At 46.7% G+C, this 21019-nt stretch overlaps 1 protein-coding gene across 1 annotated transcript in view; it reads left to right on the top strand.

Moving 5' to 3' along the window:
• PRKCE (protein kinase C epsilon) overlaps positions 1 to 21019 on the top strand; it is a gene marked incomplete at its 3' end in the record, with an annotated part of 480419 nt that overhangs the window by 331427 nt on the left and 127973 nt on the right. Inside the window, exons 8-10 of the mRNA XM_080814806.1 lie at positions 145 to 241; positions 3124 to 3320; positions 6128 to 6301. Of these exons, the coding sequence (XP_080670932.1) occupies positions 145 to 241; positions 3124 to 3320; positions 6128 to 6301 (468 nt within the window). The remainder of the gene's footprint in view (positions 1 to 144; positions 242 to 3123; positions 3321 to 6127; positions 6302 to 21019) is intronic.

Raw genomic sequence — 21019 nt, 5'->3', positions numbered from 1 at the left:
ATGAAACCTGAGTCTGCTTCCAGAATGTCAGTTCTGCAAGCGCTGCTGGGCACCGGGCTTCCTACAGCACCTCCACGCCTCTGACCTCGGGGCAGCTCCCACCCTCCCTTCTCACGTCTCCCCTCTTTCTCTCCTTCTTTCTAGCTCATTGCTGGCGCCGAGTCCCCGCAGCCCACTTCTGGAAGCTCACCGTCGGAGGAAGATCGATCCAAGTCAGCACCCACCTCCCCTTGTGACCAGGGTGAGGCCCTCAGATTGGCCCTGTCAACCTCTTGAGTAATGTCATCGGAAGGACCGAGGAGCCTGAGGCCTCTCCACCCTTGTTCTGCCCTAGTTAGCTGGAATGGCGGCCCAGGAAGGCCTTCATACACCCTCTCCCTACTGACTCTTTAGCTGGTCTTTCTCTCTGTAAGGCTGTCTTGAGGGACAGGCACTTTGAACTGCTGTGCTTGCCTTAAACCCTATCCAGGCCAGGGTAAGAGAGAAAGAGCACGTGATGTTCTAGCTCTTTCTTTACCCTCACCTCCTTCCAGGGTTCCAGGTGTAGAAAGGTGCCCCGGGGCCTGCTCCCAGACCTGTCCTTCTACCCACCATGCCACTGAGCTGAGTGCCACTTCCCTCCATCCTGACTCTGATCATCACCCCTAAAACCCGAGAGCAGGGCAAGAGTTAGAGGAGAGGGGCCACCTCTGCTGTGGCCTGTGGATGGAGCCAAGAACAGAGTGAGAGGAGGGAGGAAGCCAGCTCTAGGCCCAACCCCTTCCTAAAGCTCAGGTTTCCTTTTTCCTCATAAGAATATGCTTAACGGGGGCACGTGGGTGGCTCAGTGGGTTAAAGCCTCTGCCTTCAGCTCAGGTCATGATACCAGGGTCCTGGAATCAAGCCCCGCATCAGGCTCTCTGCTCAGCAGGGAGGGAGCCTGCTTCCTCCTCATTCTTGCCTGCCTCTCTACCTAGTTGTGATCTCTCTGTCAAATAAATAAATAAAATCTTAAAAAAAAAAAAAAGAATATGTTTAACGTAGTTGAAGTTTCTGAATGCTGCAGGCATCCCAAAATGCTGAGGGGAAACTAACAGGTTTCAAACTTTCCCTTTTGGGGTCCAGATATCCCCGGAAAGGGATTAATGCTTCTGCAGAGCAAGAGTAATCATCATTGCGTGACACGTGGGCCTTGATTTTCTGTAGCCCTCTTTGCGTTCATTATCTTAATCTTACGCTCACACGGACTCTGTGGTGTCTCATCCTTGTCCCTGTCCCCATGTCACAGGCTGGGAAGTAAAGATCAGAAAGTGAAAAAGTTCTGTCCAAAGGTCTGGAACTAAGTCTGTGGTAAGGGCAAGATCATACCCCTCCTGGTTTTGGAACCCCCATCTCAGAATCTGTGCCATCAAACCCTCCCTGAGGGTCATTGCTGTGACCCACCTCGGCTTAGCCAGGAGTAAACAAAACAGCTGCAGAGTGTGTGTGCCCATCCTGAGGCCACAAAGCAATGGGTCTGAGTCCCTCTTCTTGCTGCTCTGATTAGCTTCCTGCATCTTTACACTCTGCTTCATTCCAAAAAAGATTTGATCCCTTCATAAGTAATCCAGTGGTCCACTGGGACCTTCAAACTAGTAGGTATTATCCTGCAGCCCATGTGGGTGTTTTCATGTGTCCCTTTTGAGTGCTGAGACCTCCTTTGAGAGCTTCAAGGAGACAGCATTTCTGTCCCCAGGACGAGTGACGGGGAGCGTCATTTCAAGGCCTGGCTGCTCCCAGACCTGGCGGATTATAGTGCCTGTGCCTGTCTCTGCTCAGGACAGAGCGTGGGCACCGATGGATGCAAAGACCCTCTTAGCAAGACATGGTATCACTGCAGGACAGAGATAACACAGTTTCTCTTCCTTCCATTGTAATGACATTTTCTGCAAGCTTTGGAATCCTTAAACACCCAAGTTCTGTTTTCCAAAATCCGTTTCATAGTTTGCCTTGGAAACTGAGACCTTTAGCTGTTTGCTGAGACTAGAAGTTATACTTCCTAAGGAAAAAGTGCTAGGAAGTGGCTGATTTGGCAAGGGAGAGCCTGAGACTCGGGAGCCAGCTGTGCTCCTCCCCGCTCCCTCCACACCAGCAGATCTAAGAAAGATCCAGATTCTTGAGCAAACTCTCATGGGCCTCCATCCTTATGCAGGGAAGCTGAAGATCTCTTTCTGTCAAGCAACACCGGGTCTTCAAGCCTCATTCTGATTCCCAAGGGTTAATAGTCTGCATTCCCCTTCCGTCTTCCAGTTTTTTGCGAGCATCCCTTAAAATCAGATTGTGCTTGTGGTGCCCAGTTCTGCACTGAGAGGTGTGTGTGTCTTGGTGAATGAACAGCTAACAATAAAGCTTGCTCAAACAGGAAAGGTCAAAGGGTCATCCAGTGTTATCACGGCAGGGTAGTTCAGATCACGTGCTCTGCAGGGGCACAAGACTGCCCCGTGGTTGTGAAACTGTACTGACCAATCCCTACCCCATCTGAGATAAATTTGCAATGCGTCATTCTCAGACAGCGATTCTTCAGGTAACGAGAAGCCCGTGGCTCATTTGGTTGAATACCCTTGTGGGAGATGGGCAGTAGAGTAAACGCACCAGTGAGACCAAGTAAAGTCCTTTACAAGTCCAGGGCCTCCCAGTCCTAGCTTCTGGTACAGCTGTACCACCTGTGATTACTGCGATGACAATTCTCTATCGGTCATTGCTCTTATCTTCAGAGGGAGTTTGAAGGGAGCCTGTTGTCCTTGAGACTCTGCAGGGTCCCAGAGAAGGTGGGGGTTCCTGCACTACACCTGGCATAACAGAACAGGCCACTGGCCAGAGGGGGCTTGCAGAGAGAGGGCCGGGTTTCTGCGTAATCTGAAAGTGTTGGCCGTGGGGAGCTGTGTCCTTGGCCTCTTCACCCCCCTAGGCCCTGCTGTGCGCTAGGTGCCCCTGAAAGCGTGGGGAGCAAGTGAAGGAACCCGTGGAGGGCTGCCGTGCTGCATCTGCTGGCGGGCTGAGACCCCACAGTGGGGGGCGGGGGGAGGGTGGTCTGAGGGCCGTGGCCTGCTGGGAAGGGAGCCTGAGGTATGCACTAATGCGAGGTCTTGTCTCCCTTGGCCCTAGAAATAAAAGAACTTGAAAACAACATCCGGAAGGCCTTGTCTTTTGACAATCGAGGGGAGGAGCACCGGGCAGCAGGTGGTGCCGGCCAGCTGGCGAGCCCCGGCGAGAACGGCGAAGTGCGGCAGGGCCAGGCCAAGCGCCTGGGTCTGGAGGAGTTCACCTTCATCAAGGTGCTGGGCAAAGGCAGCTTTGGCAAGGTCTGTGGCATGCGCGGGTACACCCGCTGACTCTCTCTGCCCCGTGGCGTTGCCTCATCTGTCCCATCTAAGGAAGATGAGGCTGTGAACATTTCGGCCTGGTCTTGTCGCGTCTTCCTTCCTTCTTGCATGGAAACCGCCTGCGGCCAGGCAGGTGGGAGCCGGGGATCTGCCTCTCGTTAGCTGTGGGACTTCCAGCTAGTAGTCACCTAGCTTCTCCGGGACTCAGTTTTTCTCATTTGTCAAATGGGGCCACAGGCATCAAGGGAGGTCGTGGGTAAGGGAAAAAAAAAAAAAGCACTTGGGAATATTTCAATTGCTTTACGTGTCTTGGCATCTCCGCTACCGGCCATGGTAGCACTGCATTTCTTCCCTCCTTCAGAGATGCATCTGAAATTCTGGCTTTAATTCAGGACCAAGACTTTGAAAATGAACTCTGGAATCCCTGCCCTCCGTGAACTTCGGGCTCAGAGCAACTCTGGGCATGTATTATTTTGAAAGTTAAATGCTATTTAACTGACTTTTCTGGCATTTACTAAAGGCTGTTTATCCTGTGTGTGTGGCAAGAGAATGAGAATAATCATCTCCTGGCTTGGATCTTGCCCTTGGTACCGTTCTCCCTCTCCTGGCCCACACGGAGATGAGCCGAGCCGTGCGGGGTGTGTGTGCCGAGTGAAGCTTCTGGGGGAATCAGGCCCCGTTCTGATGGTTCAGTGACGTGGGGGAGATAATCCTTGTGCATTTTAGAAAGAAGACAGGAGGTCAGAGGGCCCAGGATACTGTGGCTAACACTTCAGCCGGGATCCCTGATCATTCCCTCACGCTCCGCACAGATGGAGTCGCTGGAAGCCGCCTTTCCACACCCTGCTCTTGGGCCCAGGCCCAGCTTGTGGGCCTGGTGGCTCCCGAGTCACATGCCCTCATGTGTCCTGGGCTCTTGAAAGCAGCAGCCTACAGATCAGCCAGTGACCTGAGCTGCAGAGCCGCTCTGCAGAAGGGAATGGCTCTGGAAGCCTTCAGGGCGTGGGCCTGCCTCCCAGCCCCTCACCTGCCCCATCTCCTCCTGACATTGCTGTACTGGGAAGGTAACCAGAGGATCGTACTTCAATGCAGATGCTGAAGCAATCACATTCTTCAGAGACTGAGTCAGTAAGAAACTGGCCCTAGTGCCCTGGTCCAGGCGTAACTGGGGGAGGTGGGTGGGTTTAATTTTGAACAAGAGTCAAGGGAAACGGGCAGGCTCAGAATTTCCAGGTCGCCCTACTGTGCAGGCAGGATGCGAACTTGGATGACTGTGGACCATTTAGGTTGTTTTTTAAGAAGAATCACAGGCAGCGTCTGAGTCAGCGTTAAAGATTTTGCCTTACATGTGGGAGACGAGCATTCCTCAGGAAGCGCCCTGAATTCCCTCTTGAAGCTTTTGAGTTACCTACCGCTCTTGAGCGCGGCAGCTCACCCTGAAATACTGGGCTTAGGAGATGGTTGTTTAAAAGGAGGAAGACTTGTCACATTGCAGAAAAATGAGTGCAGAAATATCAAATGATAGGAAAACTTGAAGCTCAGAGAACTGTGAATGTGCTCTCTGGAGAAGGAATCACATTCTGAGTGTGAAGGCTACAGGACCATGAAGGCAGACCTGACAGATTTAGCTGCGTAAGGACAGGTGATCCTGTTTGCTGTCAAACAGAAGATCATCAAACAGGCTTAGACAAACCTTTGCAGAATGTCAAGTGTTAGTATCGTTATATACCAAACTTGCACAAATTCATGAGCAAATAGTATGAGACAATACATAGAACTAGACAGAGTTATCGTGAATATAAAACTGACAGTTCACACAAAAACAATTTAAGGAAAATTTTTTTTAAAAGTTCCTTTGCGGGGCACCTGGGTGGCTCAGTGGGTTAAGTCTCTGCCTTTGGCTCGGGTCATGGTCTCGGGGTCTTGGGTCTCTGCTCAGCGGGGAGCCTGCTTCCCTCTCTCTCTCTGCCTGTCTCTCTGCCTACTTGTGATCTCTGTCTGTCAAAAAAAAAAAAAAAAGTTCCATTGCAACTTAAAACAGGGTTGAGGTTATATTTCATACCCATTACGTGAGCATAAATACTTTTTTTTCCCCCAAAAACACTTTTTAAGCGAAAGCCCCCAATGTGGGTACATTGCCATGAAACTAGAGCATCTCTACATTCCCAGTGGCAGATTATTTTGTACATCCTTTCTGAAACTCAAGAAATGTGCAAAATATTTAACCTCATAATCTACTTCTAAGACTTTCTAGCTTGAGGATATGGTCCAAAAAAAAAAAAGAAAAAGAAAAAAAATGGCATATACAAAAACGCTCAATCCGATTTATTCCTATGATACTTAATAATTAGGTTTCACTTAAGTATCTAAAACAAGGTAAAGGGTTAAATAAATTGTAAAATGTTTAATTCAGTTGAGTATAGGCAACCCTGATAATGATCATGACAATGTGGATGATAAATCCTTATTAATGTCAGTTAAAAATATTATTGGTGCAGTGCTGTAATTGCAAGTATGATGCATGTGCATATGAAGAATTATTTCACAGATGTGTGTTGAACTTTTTTCTTTGCATGGGCCCTATGCTAGAGATGAAACATCAATAAATGAATTATAGTAGCTCTATTAGAATGGGTAGTTTTTCTAAACATTTTTTAATGTTGTTATAGTGTTCAAAATGAAAGAAAAAAAGAAGTTAGTTTTTAAAGCCTTTGGTATTGACTTGTGTTTTTACTTTTGATTCCATGTGTGTGTAGATTGATGGCAGTGGTTTGGGTCCATTGCAGGTCATGTTGGCAGAGCTGAAAGGCAAAGATGAAGTATATGCTGTGAAGGTCTTAAAGAAGGATGTCATCCTCCAGGATGATGACGTGGACTGCACGATGACAGAGAAGAGGATTTTGGCGCTGGCACGGAAACACCCATACCTAACCCAACTCTATTGCTGCTTTCAGACCAAGGTATGACTAAGAAGAAAATGGTGGGCCGCCATCTTGGCGTAGTGCTGTATAATGAGATGGCATCTTGATGTCAGATTTTTAAAAAATCAATTGTAGACCCTCTACATTATTTTCTCATAGGCCTTGTAAAGTAGAATGGATTTTACCCTTGAGAAGATCAGGGTGTGTTGAACAGCATCGTCTTTTTTAAGAGCATGGAATTTTCCATTCAAGGTTGTGCTTGTGGAGGGATGAGAGGGCAGTAGAACTCTTTGCAGAGGTAACTGGACAAAGCCAGTATTTGCTCCTTGGAAAAACCAACAGGCATGGTTAGTCCTTGCTCTGCTCCTAATTTTCTATCACTAGGCCAATCACTTAAGTAAGTTCCCTGTTGCCTTCAGGTCAAATGAAAAAGCGTGACGTCCACCCTAACCACTTCTGACTTGTATAATGTCCCAGGAGGCAAAGGCTGTGGACAAATGCTTACAATGCCCAAGCAAAATAGGAACAGAAGGTGGCGTTTTAAATTTACTGTGTAGGAGCCTGAGAACCAGAAGGTGGCAGTAAAGAAATGAAAATAATCTGTAACTGCCTTATGGAGTCTGGCCTATGAGTATTGTAAGTGATTTTTTTTAACTTAGTAAAGAAAAGAAATGCCAACATTCTTCATGAAGCTCTTATTTTATTACCTCTTTTTGGGGTAAAAATAAAGTTAAAGTCTTTGAAGATGACTTATGGGTCTGTAGCTTCTTGAGAAGGCACAAGCAACTTTACCCAAAATTCCTCCCTGTGCCTTTCTAGAGCTTAGACAGTAAAGGGCACCATTTTGGAGAGACGATCCCTTGCCCGTTGGCATTCTCCCACCTCTGCAGTCACTGCAATGACAGTCTTCCACTTTGAATTCAACAATTTTTCGTTTGCTTATTTGGCAAATTTTTATTTTAATTATATTTGATTGAATTCTTCCCATGTCCCAGGTGTGGAGGTACAGTGGTAAAGCAAGGCCCAGTCCCTGAGAGTCTCTTTGGTACACTGTTTCTCAAAGGGTATTTCTCTGAACCTTCATCCCTCTAGAAACTCTTAAGCCTAAAGGACTCTATAGCCCATGGTTTGGGAAATTGCAGTCTAACTTCTTTTAGACCGTCTCAGCATACACTTGCTTATTAAAGTCCCTGAGGAGAATTACAATGGGACAAAAAAAAATTGCCTTCATTTAATCTAATATTTCCCAATTATTTGTTCTCAAGCTCCACCCATACCACTGCTTACTTCACACTGAGAAACAGTAGTCTAATGGCATTTTTCCTAACTCTCTGATCGCTCAGGAGAATAAGGAACACCTTCTGAAAATCTGGAAATCCCTTTTCCAAACAAGCACAGGGCTCATCAGCAGTCCTTATGTTGGACATGTTTTATATAATGCCCAATGTTTGTGGGTCTATGCATGTATGTGCACATATGCAGAGCCCAACATGAGAAAAACGGATCAATCATATGGTTCACATTCTTCTTTTCTCTACTTTTTGCACCAGTGAGAAAATCAGATTTCAGAGGAGTAGTTTGCTCATAAGACACTTTGTTTTGGCCAAGATGGACTTGGCATCTGGTCTCTGGAACTCCCAGTGCAGTGGGACCTTGCCCTGATATCAGACTGATACTCTCTCTCCCTTTTGCCTGACCCAGAACAGTGTCCCTTCTGTGGGGGGAACTTTCCCCTCTTGCCCTACCCCTAACTGGTAGCTGTCTCTTCCACTATCTGAGATGGTTTCCTGGGTAGGGAGCCACACTGATGTTTTTTCTTTGGACGTATTGCCAAGAGGCCCTACGTCCTTGGGGAGCCACAGTGGAGGGTCAGCTTTCCTACACCTCTTGGTGAATGAGTAAGGAAATGAATATCTTCCATGTCAACAGTGTTCTCCTCTGTGTATTATAGAACGTCAGTGCTAAGATTCCTCATTGCATCGAGCACAAATTGGTGTTGAGTAACACCATGGATTTCCTTTATGGCAGAACAATAACCAAACTGACATGGAGATTAGGATCTGGGAATCCTATTTTAACCTCACCGAAGGACCTGAGCTTACTAATGAAAACAGTCTAAGGAAGAATCCTTTTGTAAACCCCCACCTTCTAGAAAATGTGACTTTTCCTATGACAATCAGTAGTCATGGTTTAAAGAGTAGCTATTATTCATTCATCTGACTATGAGGTGGGTGCTGGCTCTGGGCTTATCAGCAAAAAGTGGAGGGATTTGGTCCCTAAGTGCTGGGGAGTTTATACTCCTTCTGTAACCAACCAGCAGCAAAGAACATGGCGTGGGGTGTTCAAACAGAAGGCTCAGAGGAGAGGTGCTCTTCGAGTTTGCAGTAGAGTGAGAGCTCAAGCCAGGCTTTGAGGAGGGGAGGACTGGGCCACAGTTGGGGCTGGGAACGGGAGCCAGGCTCATTCGCCATAGCTCCCGCCCTGCTTTAGTTTCGCTTTTCCTGAAAAGAAAGGATTCCTCTCAGTTACCCTGAACCTGGTTTCAACTAAGACTCTAATACGCGATTAAGGAATGTGAGATCTGATTGCGATCCTATTAAGATTTCTTTCAGTCTTGTTTTATTCTGACACACAAAGCGGCAAGAACCTTAAGTCGGGTTTAATTATTTTTAGGTGAGCCTTTGTTTTTCGGTGTGTAGGAAGAAAGGGCCCCCACAGAAACAAGCTTTGAGAACTTCCTGATGGTCTGCACATCGCTTCAGGCCACATGCTACACAACTGGTGGCCTGACAGGACTTAGATATGTGCGAGGTGTGGGCGCTTGTCTGGTGTGGTGACCCCTGGCGATGACTGTGTACGTCTATCCTTGCCAGTCATGATGTCAAGTCATGAATTAGGTCTGGCCCCCACGGCCTGCTGAGAAGGTATGGTTCAAGGGTGTTGATTTGGCCTTTTCTGTGTTGTGCCTACTTGCCATTGGTTCGTGTACTCTGGTTGTTCTCCAAGGGATCTGGAAGGAAGGAGAGCAAATGACAACACCTGAACAACAGCAGGGAAGGAGAGGAACAGTGGAGGGTGTTTGGGAGATGACAATGAAGTTCCTGCACCTGCAAGATCAGATGATTGGTAGAGAGCGGATGGGAATATAGTCGACCCTCGGCCCACACGGGTTCGAACCGGTCCACTTACACATGGGTTGTTTTTGAGACAGTAGAGGACTATAAACATATCTTCTCTGCTTCACAGTTTTCTTAGTGACATTTTCTTTCTTCTGGCTTACTATATTGTAAGAATTGTACGTGAAACCTACAAAATGTGTTAATCACTTTATGTTCTCAGGAAGGCTTCTGTTCAAGAGCAGACTATTGGTAAAGTTTTGGGGGGAGTCAAAAGTTATATGGGGATTTTTGACTATGCAGGGCTTGGTGCCTCATCTGCCATGTTGTTCAGGGGTCTACCATGCTGTGAACCTGCTTCACTGGGCCGGGCACCCTGCTAGGCTCTACAGGTTATGGGCTCGGCCAAAGTCAGGGCTTAGGGCGAGGAGCGACTTCAGGAACTGCCTTTTTAGGCTTCTCCTTTGCCCGCAGAAAGCTGGGGACGGGAGAGCTGCTGAGTGATGGGCTTGTTTTTGCTTTTGTTTTTGTTTTTGTAGTTAAAGGAAATGAAATTCTCAAGCATTTTTAGATTTTGTGTATGATTCCCTGTTGTGAAATCATCATTTCCGACTGGATCCCATAAAACTTGTCTTGAGTAATCTCATGCATGATTTTTCCTCTTTAAAAATATTAATCTCTACCTCGTCATCCCCATCCCCCACCCTTTGGCATTTCCCGCCAGGCCTGGGAAGCTCGCTCCTGGAGGGCTCTGCCTTTCTCAGCTGCTATAAAGGAAACAGAGGGCGAACTCCTGGAGAATCTCCCTTGGCCAACCTCCCTCGCTGCCCTGGGGGAAATGCAGAATGGAAAAATCCTTAAAAAGCAACTGGAACCACTTTTCAAATGAGCTTTAATAATCTGTGTGAGTGTGGGGTGAGAACTACGGAGAAGGGGTGTTGACAGTGTAGGGGACAAATTACAGTTGCGAGGAACTCTGATGCTTATTTTGATCATTAACTCTGTGCGACAGCAAACACAAAAGCAGAAAACAAAGTAAAAAATTTGGTCATCGGTAGATATATATATATATATATTTTTTTAAAGAGATGACTATGTCAGATTAGGTTGAAAATAGCCAAGAAACCACTGAATGAAGTATGTCTCCTTGGTAAAGCACATGCAATCTGAAGCTGCCAGACGTGGAAGGGGCTGGAGGCGTTTTGATTGGATCTGGTGTCTCACAAAAGTAGATTGACACGTTCGGCGCCATGAGTTGGTCTGTGGGTCAGACAGCCACCTGGAAATCAAGGTGCTATCAAATCAGACTAGCGAGGGGGATAAACTCTATGCTGTTGAGGAAGGATGGGCTGAGGCCTGTGGAGGGCTGGTGGGGATTGAGAGAGAGGGAGAGCGAGAGATATCGAGAGAGAAAGAAAAGGAGGGGGAGAGAGAGAAAGAGTGTGTGTGTGTGTGTGTGTGTGTGGTGTGTAGTGTGTGGTGGAGGCGGGGGGAGGTCGGGCATGCCCCAGCCAGTCAGAGGAGATAAGAGTTTCCACAATCAAGCAAGGTTTCACAGAGGAGAAAGACCTTCAGGTCTTGAAGCCTACCAGGATGCTTTCTGCCTGATGAAACAAAAGGTTATAGAGTTAATTAACTTTCTCATGCCCCCAGGACAGAGACGTATGCCTGTTGGCTCTTTATCTGCGATGCTGCTGCCTCTTTGCCTCTAAGGAAACCTTGCATTTGATAGGACAGGACAGTTGCTTTTAAAAATACCTTCGCTTGCATCACCCCTTGCCCATATTCCTAAACATCTCAGTGAGGCAAGTATGGTCACCGTCTTTTTCAGATGGGAAACCGAGGCCCAGCAAGGCCTTACCACTGGACTGTACTAGAATTCAGATTGGAATGGAGATTTCCCGGTGGCCCTTGCTCACATATTATTCTGTCTGGGCTCCTTCCTGCTGCTCAGATCCACTACTGCAGCTTACCTCGTCTCCAAAACCCCTCTCCCCAGTCTCTGTTTGCTGTCACACACAGGAGAAAGGGTCTGAAGATGATAGCTCTGTTTTACCTCGACTCAGTGAGATAGGCATTAAAAAAAAAAAAAAAATGGCCCTCCCCCCGCCTAAGCTGGCAAGTGTAGCAGGATCCATCAGACCGTTTCTGGACGTGTAAGAGAGAAGGGAGGAGAAATAGCACTCGGGCACAGGAATTACGGATCTTTCTCCACTTAATGGTATAACATCCGGACAAACCCATCGTCTGTTCAAAATATCCCATGTCGGAAAATGCACTGAATATGCCTAACCCACCAGACACAATGTCTTAGCCCACCTGACCTTAACCGTGTTCTGAACGCTCACGTTAGCCAGCAGTGGGGCAGAGTCACCTACCACAAAGCCTCTTTCCCAGTAGACTGGTGACCGTCTGCAGTGACTGACTGAATACTGTACTGAAGTGGGAAAACAGAAAGATTGTTTGGATCCAGATTGGTTGTAAGTGCATGGGTTGTCGGTCCTCGCGGTCCTGTGGCTGAGTGGGGACTGGGCGCGGCTTAGTGCCATTGCCCAGCTCAGAAGAGGGTACTGCATATCGCTAGCCCGGGAAAAGGGCAAAATTTGAAGTACAGTTTCCACTGAATGCATATTGCTTTCAGATCATTATAAAAAAATAATGATAATCCTAAATTGAACCATCGGAAGTCAGGGACCATCTGTAGGTCCAAAATGGGCTGGAGTAGGATGAGTTTCTCACGCCTGTCCACTCGGCCATCCCTTATTGAGCACCCACTGTGTACACGCGGTGGGTGTCATCGGGCCATGCTACCTGCCGAGGGAGCTCGTGGTGAACCAGGTAGTTATGTTTCCCGACCTCGTGGAACTTGAGGCCTCACTGGAACATTTTTATCATGCCACAGTGTGGAAAGAGCTGGCCTGCATCTTCTGCACAGAACCCATTGCTTTGTTTTCTCTCAGAAACTGCTTTCCTTGGCTCTTAAAAAAATAATATTTAATTTTTTATCACAAAGAATTTTTGTCAGTTGTAGAATAATTGGAAAATTCGCCAAAGAAAAGTGCCCAGAAAATAAGAATGATTCTAATGACCAGTCACATTTTGATGTATTTCGAGTTTAACAGTGCTTATCTGCTTCTACATCTGTATTTATAAACTTGACATCAGTCTCAACATGAGGAACAGTTTCACCAGGGCATACGGTGTCACGGTTCCTGCTGTCAGTAAAGATCCATCAGTCAAATGATTTCTGAGGTTTCTACCCTATTTAAGGGCCTCTCATGAAAAAATGCCGCGTTTGGAATGTGCCGGTGACCAGTCCACACGTGGCTTCGTGCAGAGATGATGTTAGCAATACCTGAACCAGAAGGCGCTGCCCGGGGACAGCTCTCGCCTCTCTGCACAGAACTGGCTCTTTATGCTTCTCTCTTTCTGTAATGTCAGCTTGAGTGCAAGCTGTAAGCTGTCTGCTTGATGCTGATGTAGGGCAGAACAAAGCTTCGACATTCCGCACGTGCGCATGCATGTTTGTCTAGTAGCTACTGTGCATCACCAAGGAATCACCAAGGAATATACTTGTGCATTCTCATAAACTAGTTGCATATTCTTCTCTCTCCTTTTCTTAGAGTGGGAGAGGAGGGTACAGCAGAGGGAGAGAAAGATTCTTTTTTTTTTTAAATTTTAATAAACATATAATGTATTTTTATCCCCAGGGGTACAGGTCTGTGAATCGTCAGGTTTACACATTTCACAGCACTCATCATAGCCCATACCCTCCCCAATGTCCATTTCCCCACCACCCTCTCCCGTCCTCCTCCCCCCCGCAACCCTCAGTCTGTTTCTTGAGATTGAGTCTTTTATGGTTTGTCTCCCTCCCAATCCCATCGTTTTCCTACCTCCCCCCAACACCCCCCGCCTTGCATCTCCACTTCCTCATATCAAAGAGATCTTATGATAGTTGTCTTTCTCCGATTGACTTATTTCGCTAAGCATGATACCCTCTAGTTCCATCCACGTTGTCGCAAATGGCAAGATTTCATGTCTTTTGATGGCTGCATAGTATTCCATTGTGTATATATACCACATCTTCTTTATCCATTCATCTATTGATGGACATGTAGGCTCTTTCCACAGTTTGGCTATTGTGGACATTGCTGCTATAAACATTCGGGTGCACGTGCCCCTTCGGAGCACCACGTTTGTATCTTTAGGATATATACCCAGGAGTGCAATTGCTGGGTCGTAGGGTAGCTCTATTTTCAGTTTTTTGAGGAACCTCCACACTGTTTTCCAGAGTGGTTGCACCAGCTTGCATTCCCACCAGCAGTGTAGGAGGGTTCCCCTTGGGAGAGAAAGATTCTTAAGCAGGGCCCACACGTACTGGGGAGCCCAAAGAGGGGCTCGATCTCATGACCCCGAGATCATGACCTGAGTTGAAATCCAGAGTTGGACACTTAAGCGACTGAGCCACCCAGGTGCCACTATTAGCGTGGTCCTCTAAGCTGTAGGTTTCAAAGTCGTTTTTATGGAGGTGTTCTGTGTGCGTGTGTGTATGTGTGTGTGCACGTGCTTCTGGACTCACAGATCCCGGGCATGCTGTGGCCAAAGGGCCCTTTCTCTCCTCCTCTCCTCTGTCAGAAGGAGCCCCACTTCTAACTGCCTCACACAGTAATATTCCAAGTAAGATATCGTTTGAAGAAAGAATCTCACCTAAAAACCCCACGGTTTAAAACCACTGTAAGTTCCAAGAGTCTGGAGGAAATTTTGCTGATTTGTACCTACCCATATGTAATCTGATGTATACAGACAGCAGCAGTACCTGAAGGCTTCCATTACAAATGTCCTTCCGTTGTTAAAATGGGCACATTCCTGAGATTTAGGTTGAGATGGACTTTTTGGAAGCAGATTCTCTCTCATAGTCTCTGTGAGTGCTGTCTCTAAATTGGTTGGATGAGCGAGAGACCTGTTTGGAGAAAACAATGCCTTGAAGCATGTTCTATACACCACTTTGGCTCACTGAGGAAGGCATCCCACCAGAGAGAAAGATCGAGAGAGAAAGAGAAGTAGATGGAACTTGAGCAGGATATGACCCTGCTCCAATGATGAGAAAGTTGGTGACAAGGGTCTGCTCTGTGCCAGCAGGTGCCAGTGGCAGATGGCAGGGAGTGCGACTCTTCTGTACAAGGAGAGGAGCTACAATAGACATCTGTCAGCAACTGAGAGTAAAGACAGTAGGTGATGAGGAGGGGAGAGGCTTCTACTGCACAAGCACCTACTCTGTGGCCGGCCTCGTGCACGAATTCACGTAATAAATCTTACACAAGTTTCTTGGAGTGTGGTGCCGCCGCCATCTCTGTGGGAAGATGAGGAACAGGTTGGGGTGCTCAGCCACTTGGCCAGGCTCACATGGCTAGCTAGGGGCCAGAGCTGGGACTCAGACCACCCTCACATGCTGTGGGCGAGAAGGGCCACTGGGGAGGAGGATGGGCGGTGTGGGTGCCCTGTGGGGAGTCTCTGGGTGGAGGGTGAGGAGCAGAGCCCAGGGTGCTGCAGGGAAGGGGGGTGGTTTGTAGGCACAGACTGCCAGTGTAGGGAGAGCAATGACCATGCTGGGGCAGGAGGCCCACAGCGGGAGGGCCAGAGAAAGGTGCCTTCGTGAGGAGATCCCGGCTGCGCTGTGGACTTCTTACAATGGTGGTGAGGAGTTTGGGCTTATACTGGAGGGAAAGGTTTCCTTAGAGGTCTTATAGGAGGTGAGGATTCGCGAGCACAGTGTGGCGGCTCCATGGCGCATGGGTGAAAGGGAGAAAGGGACAGCAGAGGTGCCAGAAAGAGGCTGTTTCCATAACCCCATGTGTCCAGAGGCAGTAGGAGAGAGCTTCTGAAGGCAGAACTGCCACAGGCCATTTGCTGTCCCCCGAGCATCTAGAAAGGCTGGCCCGCTTGGGAAGAAAGCAGACGGCTCCATTTGATACTCTGGAAAGAAAATACGGATGGGGTAACCGTGGCCTGATGAGAAACGTGGACTTAGATCACTACCCATCAGGTTCAGTGACCAGCACCCTTCCCAGGTGTCCTTTGGGGATACAAGGATCAAATTTAAATAAAAAGTTTCATCTTAAAATCTGACACCAGAGGTCCAAGCCCTCAAACCCATTCACCAAACAAAGCCAGTTTCCTCAGTTGTTGACGTCAGAACTCCTGCCTCCGTTCAACACCATCTGTTGGGTTTCAGGATTTACTTTTTTTTTTTTAAGTGTGTCTATTTTTAGATTCATATTGAATTTTGTTAGTGGACTGATGTTGTTTTCCACACGGGGCGTTCTGTAGATGCCAATCTATTGAGATTACTCAGCTTAAGCAATAGGCTTTCCTCATATAACCTGAACTTTTTGTTCTGGTGATCTCAGATGCTTCAGATGGCCCTGCTTGGCCCTTAATGCTTTGATTTTGAGATCTTGCCAAGTGGTGGGTATGTCCCATGCAGCTCTTTGCGTGTGTTTGGGCCCTGTTCATTTGTAGGGAAAATGGGATCTAGGAAGGAAGGCACTGTGAGTCAGGAAACTCTGGTTCTTGCTCTGGTTCTGCCACCGAAGCTTACTGGGGGATACTTCTCAGGGCACTGATTGCCTCACTCATAGTAAAAGCTGGGAGAGGACACAGAGATGGAGATAGCCAATGTGATCTGTAAGATTCTGAAGATCTCTGAAAATGTGACTCACCAGGGACCATACGCAGGACCTTTCCGGGCTTGCTTGTTGCTAATGTGAGTGAGAGAAAAACAAGGGTGAAATCAGTGAACCCCAGGGCTTCTATTTAGTGTTTCTTTTTCACAGCTCAATTCAGTACATGCTTCCTTCTATCTTGATCTATGTTCACAAGGTTTTCCTTCTACATCGGGGTTCCAAATTCAGACCTACTCTTAATGACTAATGGTCTCACATCAGAAGAACTACCAGAAGGTATTATAGTTGTCCCATTCTAGCATAGCACAGTTTCTGACACACAGCAGGCACAATAAATTTTAGCTTCTGCTTATCCAGTTAGCAATTTCAATATCCTTTACAAAGACAGACCCCATACTGGACAGAGAGATTTGTCATGCTTCATTTGCCTATAAACATGACCTCTCCTGGGTGCCTGGGTGGCTCAGTGGGTTAAGCCTCTGCCTTCGGCTCAGGTCGTGATCTCAGGGTCCTGGGATCGAGCCCCACATTGAGCTCTCTGCTTGGCAGGGAGCCTGCTTCCCCCCCTCTCTCTGCCTGCCTCTCTGCCTACTTGTGATCTCTTTCTCTCTGTCAAATAAATAAATAAAATCTTAAAAAAAAAAAAAAAAAGATGACCTCTCCTGACCAGTTGGACAATTGTTCGTGAAACCAAGTTGAAAAACCATTGTTGGTAGATTTGAGCCCTGGGCACACTAGCTACAAGAGAAAATGCATATTAACTATCCCCTAACCTGAGCCCAGATGATCCTTGTCTATGGCTATGGCCCATTCTCTTAATTCATCTAGTTCCTCTTACAAGTACATCAGGAGGGAGAGCATCAAGTAAGAGATGACTGAAAGCCATCATTTTAGAAGTCAATGTTCAATAGAAGGTGAATGCTTTGTTTTATCCTTTTTCTTAATTATTGTCTTAATGGTAAAATTTAATACATTTAGAAGTGTAACAAGTTAATGTGCGAGGAACATGTCTTTGGTTGTGTGTCCCTAGGAGCTAGGTAGTTCATCCTTCTGACTGCCCAAGCCATAGCTTGAACTAGGTCACTTTGAAGGTGGCTTCTGCTGAAGCTCCTCTGAATGCTTTGTTTCATCCACAAGATTCTAGGGAATTCTTGCTGGACCCTTTGTCTCCTTCCTGTCACTGAGCTGGTGGGTGGAGGGGGGGGTCACATCCTGGGGCTCCCTCCCCAGTGTAGGAGGAAGAGATTACTGGTTCCAGTAAAGAACATCTTGGACCCAACTGCCCTTCTGATGGTTTGTCTTTGGAGGCTGCTGTTGTCTGAGAAAGGGGGGGCGGGGGTCCTTTAGGTGGGCTAGTCATCACTTTCCATTTCAGGGCCGTCCTTGGCTTAATGATGACAAGCCTGGCAAAAATTTCTATAGGGCTCAGTTTCAAACAAATGTATCGACTCATTCAGTTTCCAAGTCAATCCTCTGAGGTAGGCCTCTTATCCCAAAGACAGGTCACACAGCTGGAAGTGGCAGAGCCTGGGTTTGATTCAAACTCACTTGGTTTCTAGAAACTTCAATTTGTCTGAATATCCGGGGGAGATTAAGCTTTTGAGGATGGATGAACACAAACCAAACTCCCAAAGACCAAGGTGTAAATCAAATGGCAGTTGGTTGATTTAGGGTGGGGTGACTACTCATGTCTGTTGCCCAGGGCACCCTGGAATAACTCTTTGGGGGGTAGTATGTTAGGTGATCTGAATTGTATTGGGAGAGCAATGGAAGGAAAAACAGACTCTCTTCTTCCTATACGAGAACTTTTTTTTTTTGCAGAGGAAATGGGAAGTGGAAACATCCACTTTTGACTCCCATCAGGGCATTTTGTTTTCCTATGATTTTCCAGGGAGAACACTAGCAGGGAACACAGAATTCTCTCAGTCGACCCAATGTAGCAGCAGGTACAAATTAACTCGTTTGTTGGGTCAGAATGATATTTACTTGGGGTTCATCAGCAGTGGATAATCCATCTTATTGGGAACACTCATGTGCAGGTCACCAGGGAGCTAAACTCATTACCCGGTCCCGGCTCTCAGAGCGGAGCTGCCTTGGTGAGAGACGTGGGCTTAGATCGCTCTAAGCCTGGCTCTAAGCCTTGATTTGGGCCTCGCTGACTGATAGTTACATGAGTGGTAATGGGGTCTGAGGCCTTCCTTGGTCCTCCAGAAGGAGCATGGAGGGTGTAATATGGTAAGAGTCTGAGAAGGGAGTCGCTGGGGAAAATGATGCCTTTGTTCATAGTGTTGCTTCCACTGTTTATCCAACCCACACCCATTCTGTTTTGTTTTAGTTTTCAGATCATAGGTTAAATCCAACCCCCTTTGTCAAGTCCTAATTTATGAAAGATTCCTAGATTCACCAAAGTGAGCCCTAGAAACACACAAACACAACCAAATGAAAGCACGTTGCTGTTAGTGTGGCAATAATTCCTAGTTTAATTCACTCCAACTTTTTTTCCTTTGAGGGAATTTATTAGAGATACAGGAAGTCTTTCTTGATGTACATAAATTGGAAATGAGCCACACCAAGTACAACCAGGGCCACTAAAAGAAAACTTGAAAATTAAAATGAAAATAAAATCTGACCCTTAAAAAATATATATATATATATATTTGTTTTTTCTAGGTGTGATTGTTATATATTTAGGTGTGATTGTTCACCTTACAAAAGCAAACTCCCTTTATCAAATGTTTACCAGGTGATTCGCTAGCAAACACCTTGCGTTGACGAGATCCATTTGGATTTGCCAAATGGAGGGGCTGACGTGTGGAGTCATTAAAACCATCAGCAGTGGAGGTGCACTTAGTCCCAGGGAAGGTCAGACACACGGAACACGTGCCATCAGCCAGAGGGGAAGTGTCCTGCTTTGGTATAATGGTAGGCAGCCAGTATCTCTTCAATACCTGGTATATCTTCAGCTTAGTAGCAGGTATGCTAGTGATAGGGGGAAAAAAAAATGCAGTCCTTGTCCAAAGACTTTCTAGTCTGCCTAGGAGGTAAGACTAGCACAGGTGAACCAGAAAATGAAGTCTGTGCAAAAATGAATGCTGCAGAAATTATCTTAGAAAGTCAGAGAAAGAAGAGGCATGAGTGGGGTCGGGCAGCAAGCATGCTCCTGCACACAGGAGGGTCAGCTCTCCCACGTGTGAAGGACTTTGTCACGGGAGGAAGAGCCCGGGGTCCCGTTTCCATTAGGAGTGTGGTGGTGAGAGCCCATCTACGTCAACGGGATTGGCTCCGTGTGGTCATGTCATTCCGTGACAAGGAACGAACCTCGTCTGAGACCAATCTGGATGTTTATGTCATTCAGGTCCTCCCATCCAGCTGCCCTCCTCCTCCCCACTGCAGGTTTAAACCACATTAATGGGAGGGGAGACGAGCCTCTGGTCTTGGGAACTGGAGAGAGCCCGGCATGCTGGCACCAGGTCAATATAGGGAGGCGGTGTCTTGTGTGTGCCGCAGGCAGGAACAAACTGGGTCCTTCCCAAAACTTAAACAATGATACCTAAATGCCTGTGGCTCAAAAACTGTGTGATTCCTATGCATCTGTATCCCCAGAAGGATGAATTCTCTTCAGCTCTTTGAGCTCCTGGTTAATTCCTGAATCCCAAAGACACTAAGTTCAGTATAAAATACAGACATTCTGATGCTCCTTCCTGCTATGTAGAAAATGATGTGAACAGTTTTCAGGATGATGAGAGAAAAAGCCCATTCAATCCATATGGGCATTTTTGCGGGAGGAAAAAAATAGAGGGCTTTGAGAACACCTACAGAAATTGTTCAAAGGTTACAGGAAAGACATGAAACTTAAAGTCCTATTCCATAAAAAGGGACATTTAGACTTCATCAATGTAAGTAAGGGCAAGAACAGGAATGTGAACCATTGGGCAAAACCAGAAAGAAACACAGAACGTGCAAAAATATTAAGAATTTGGTACTTGAGGGGGGAAGCCTCCTTTTGGAAGAGGGTATCATTTGGAAGGTCCAAATGCATTTCTTTGATCTTTGAATCTACCAAAAAATGGGATTTTGCTGTAAGGAAATTATATTTGAATTAGAAATGTGAGGAACTGGCCATAGCGTACGTGAGTATGGCAGACGGTTTGCGTGCAAGGGAATGGGAGTAGAATGAATAGGTTTAGTTGCTGTGTCATTGATATCACAGGGAGAATGTTCGAGGGATGCTTTATAAGGGTGCTTTTAAAAGACAGAGTGAGTCCCCCTTAAGAGTGGAGACCCGAGGGTGCCTGTGTGGCTCAATCATTAAGTGGCTGCCTTTGGCTCAGGTCATGTTCCCAGGGTCCTGGGATCAAGGCCCACATCGGGCTCCCTGCTCAGCAGGAAGTCTGTTTCTCCTCTCTCACTCCCTCTGCTTGTGTTCCCTCTCTCTCTGTGTCTCTCTCTGTCAAATAAATAAATAAAAATCTTAAAAAAAAAAAAAAAAGAGTGGAGACCCGAGCTATAGGAGCTGGTGATTGAAAGAGAAGGACATGCAGACAGAATATTCAGGTTCCCGAAAGACACATGTAGCATGTTGCATTTATAGAAAGTCCCCAAACAGAAACAACAACAAGGAATATATTCTTCAGAGAGACACACACAGTGATGAAACTATAAAGAAAAACAAGGCAGTGGTTACCCTTACCCGTGGGGAGGGGCGGGAGGGGAGGGCTGCTGGCAGAGAGGTTTAAAGGGGCTGCTGAGGACCAACAAACATTTTCTCTTTGTCAGGATGCGTCATGACTCAAAGGGGCTTTGTTTTATTTGGTTATTCTTTAAAATGCCTCTACTTTATATATCCTTCCGTAGGTATATTTTATAGTTAAAGGGGGAAAGGGTAGAACAAGATTATGACAGTATCCAAACTACCATAGATGTTAACATTTCAAGTGGTCATATCCCCCCTCCCCCGA

This window comes from Martes martes (genome assembly GCF_963455335.1).
Source record: "Martes martes genome assembly, chromosome: 9".
NCBI lineage: Eukaryota > Metazoa > Chordata > Mammalia > Carnivora > Mustelidae > Martes > Martes martes.
The sequence above is the reverse complement of the archived record's forward strand: the minus strand, read 5'-3'. Positions and strand labels throughout refer to the sequence as shown.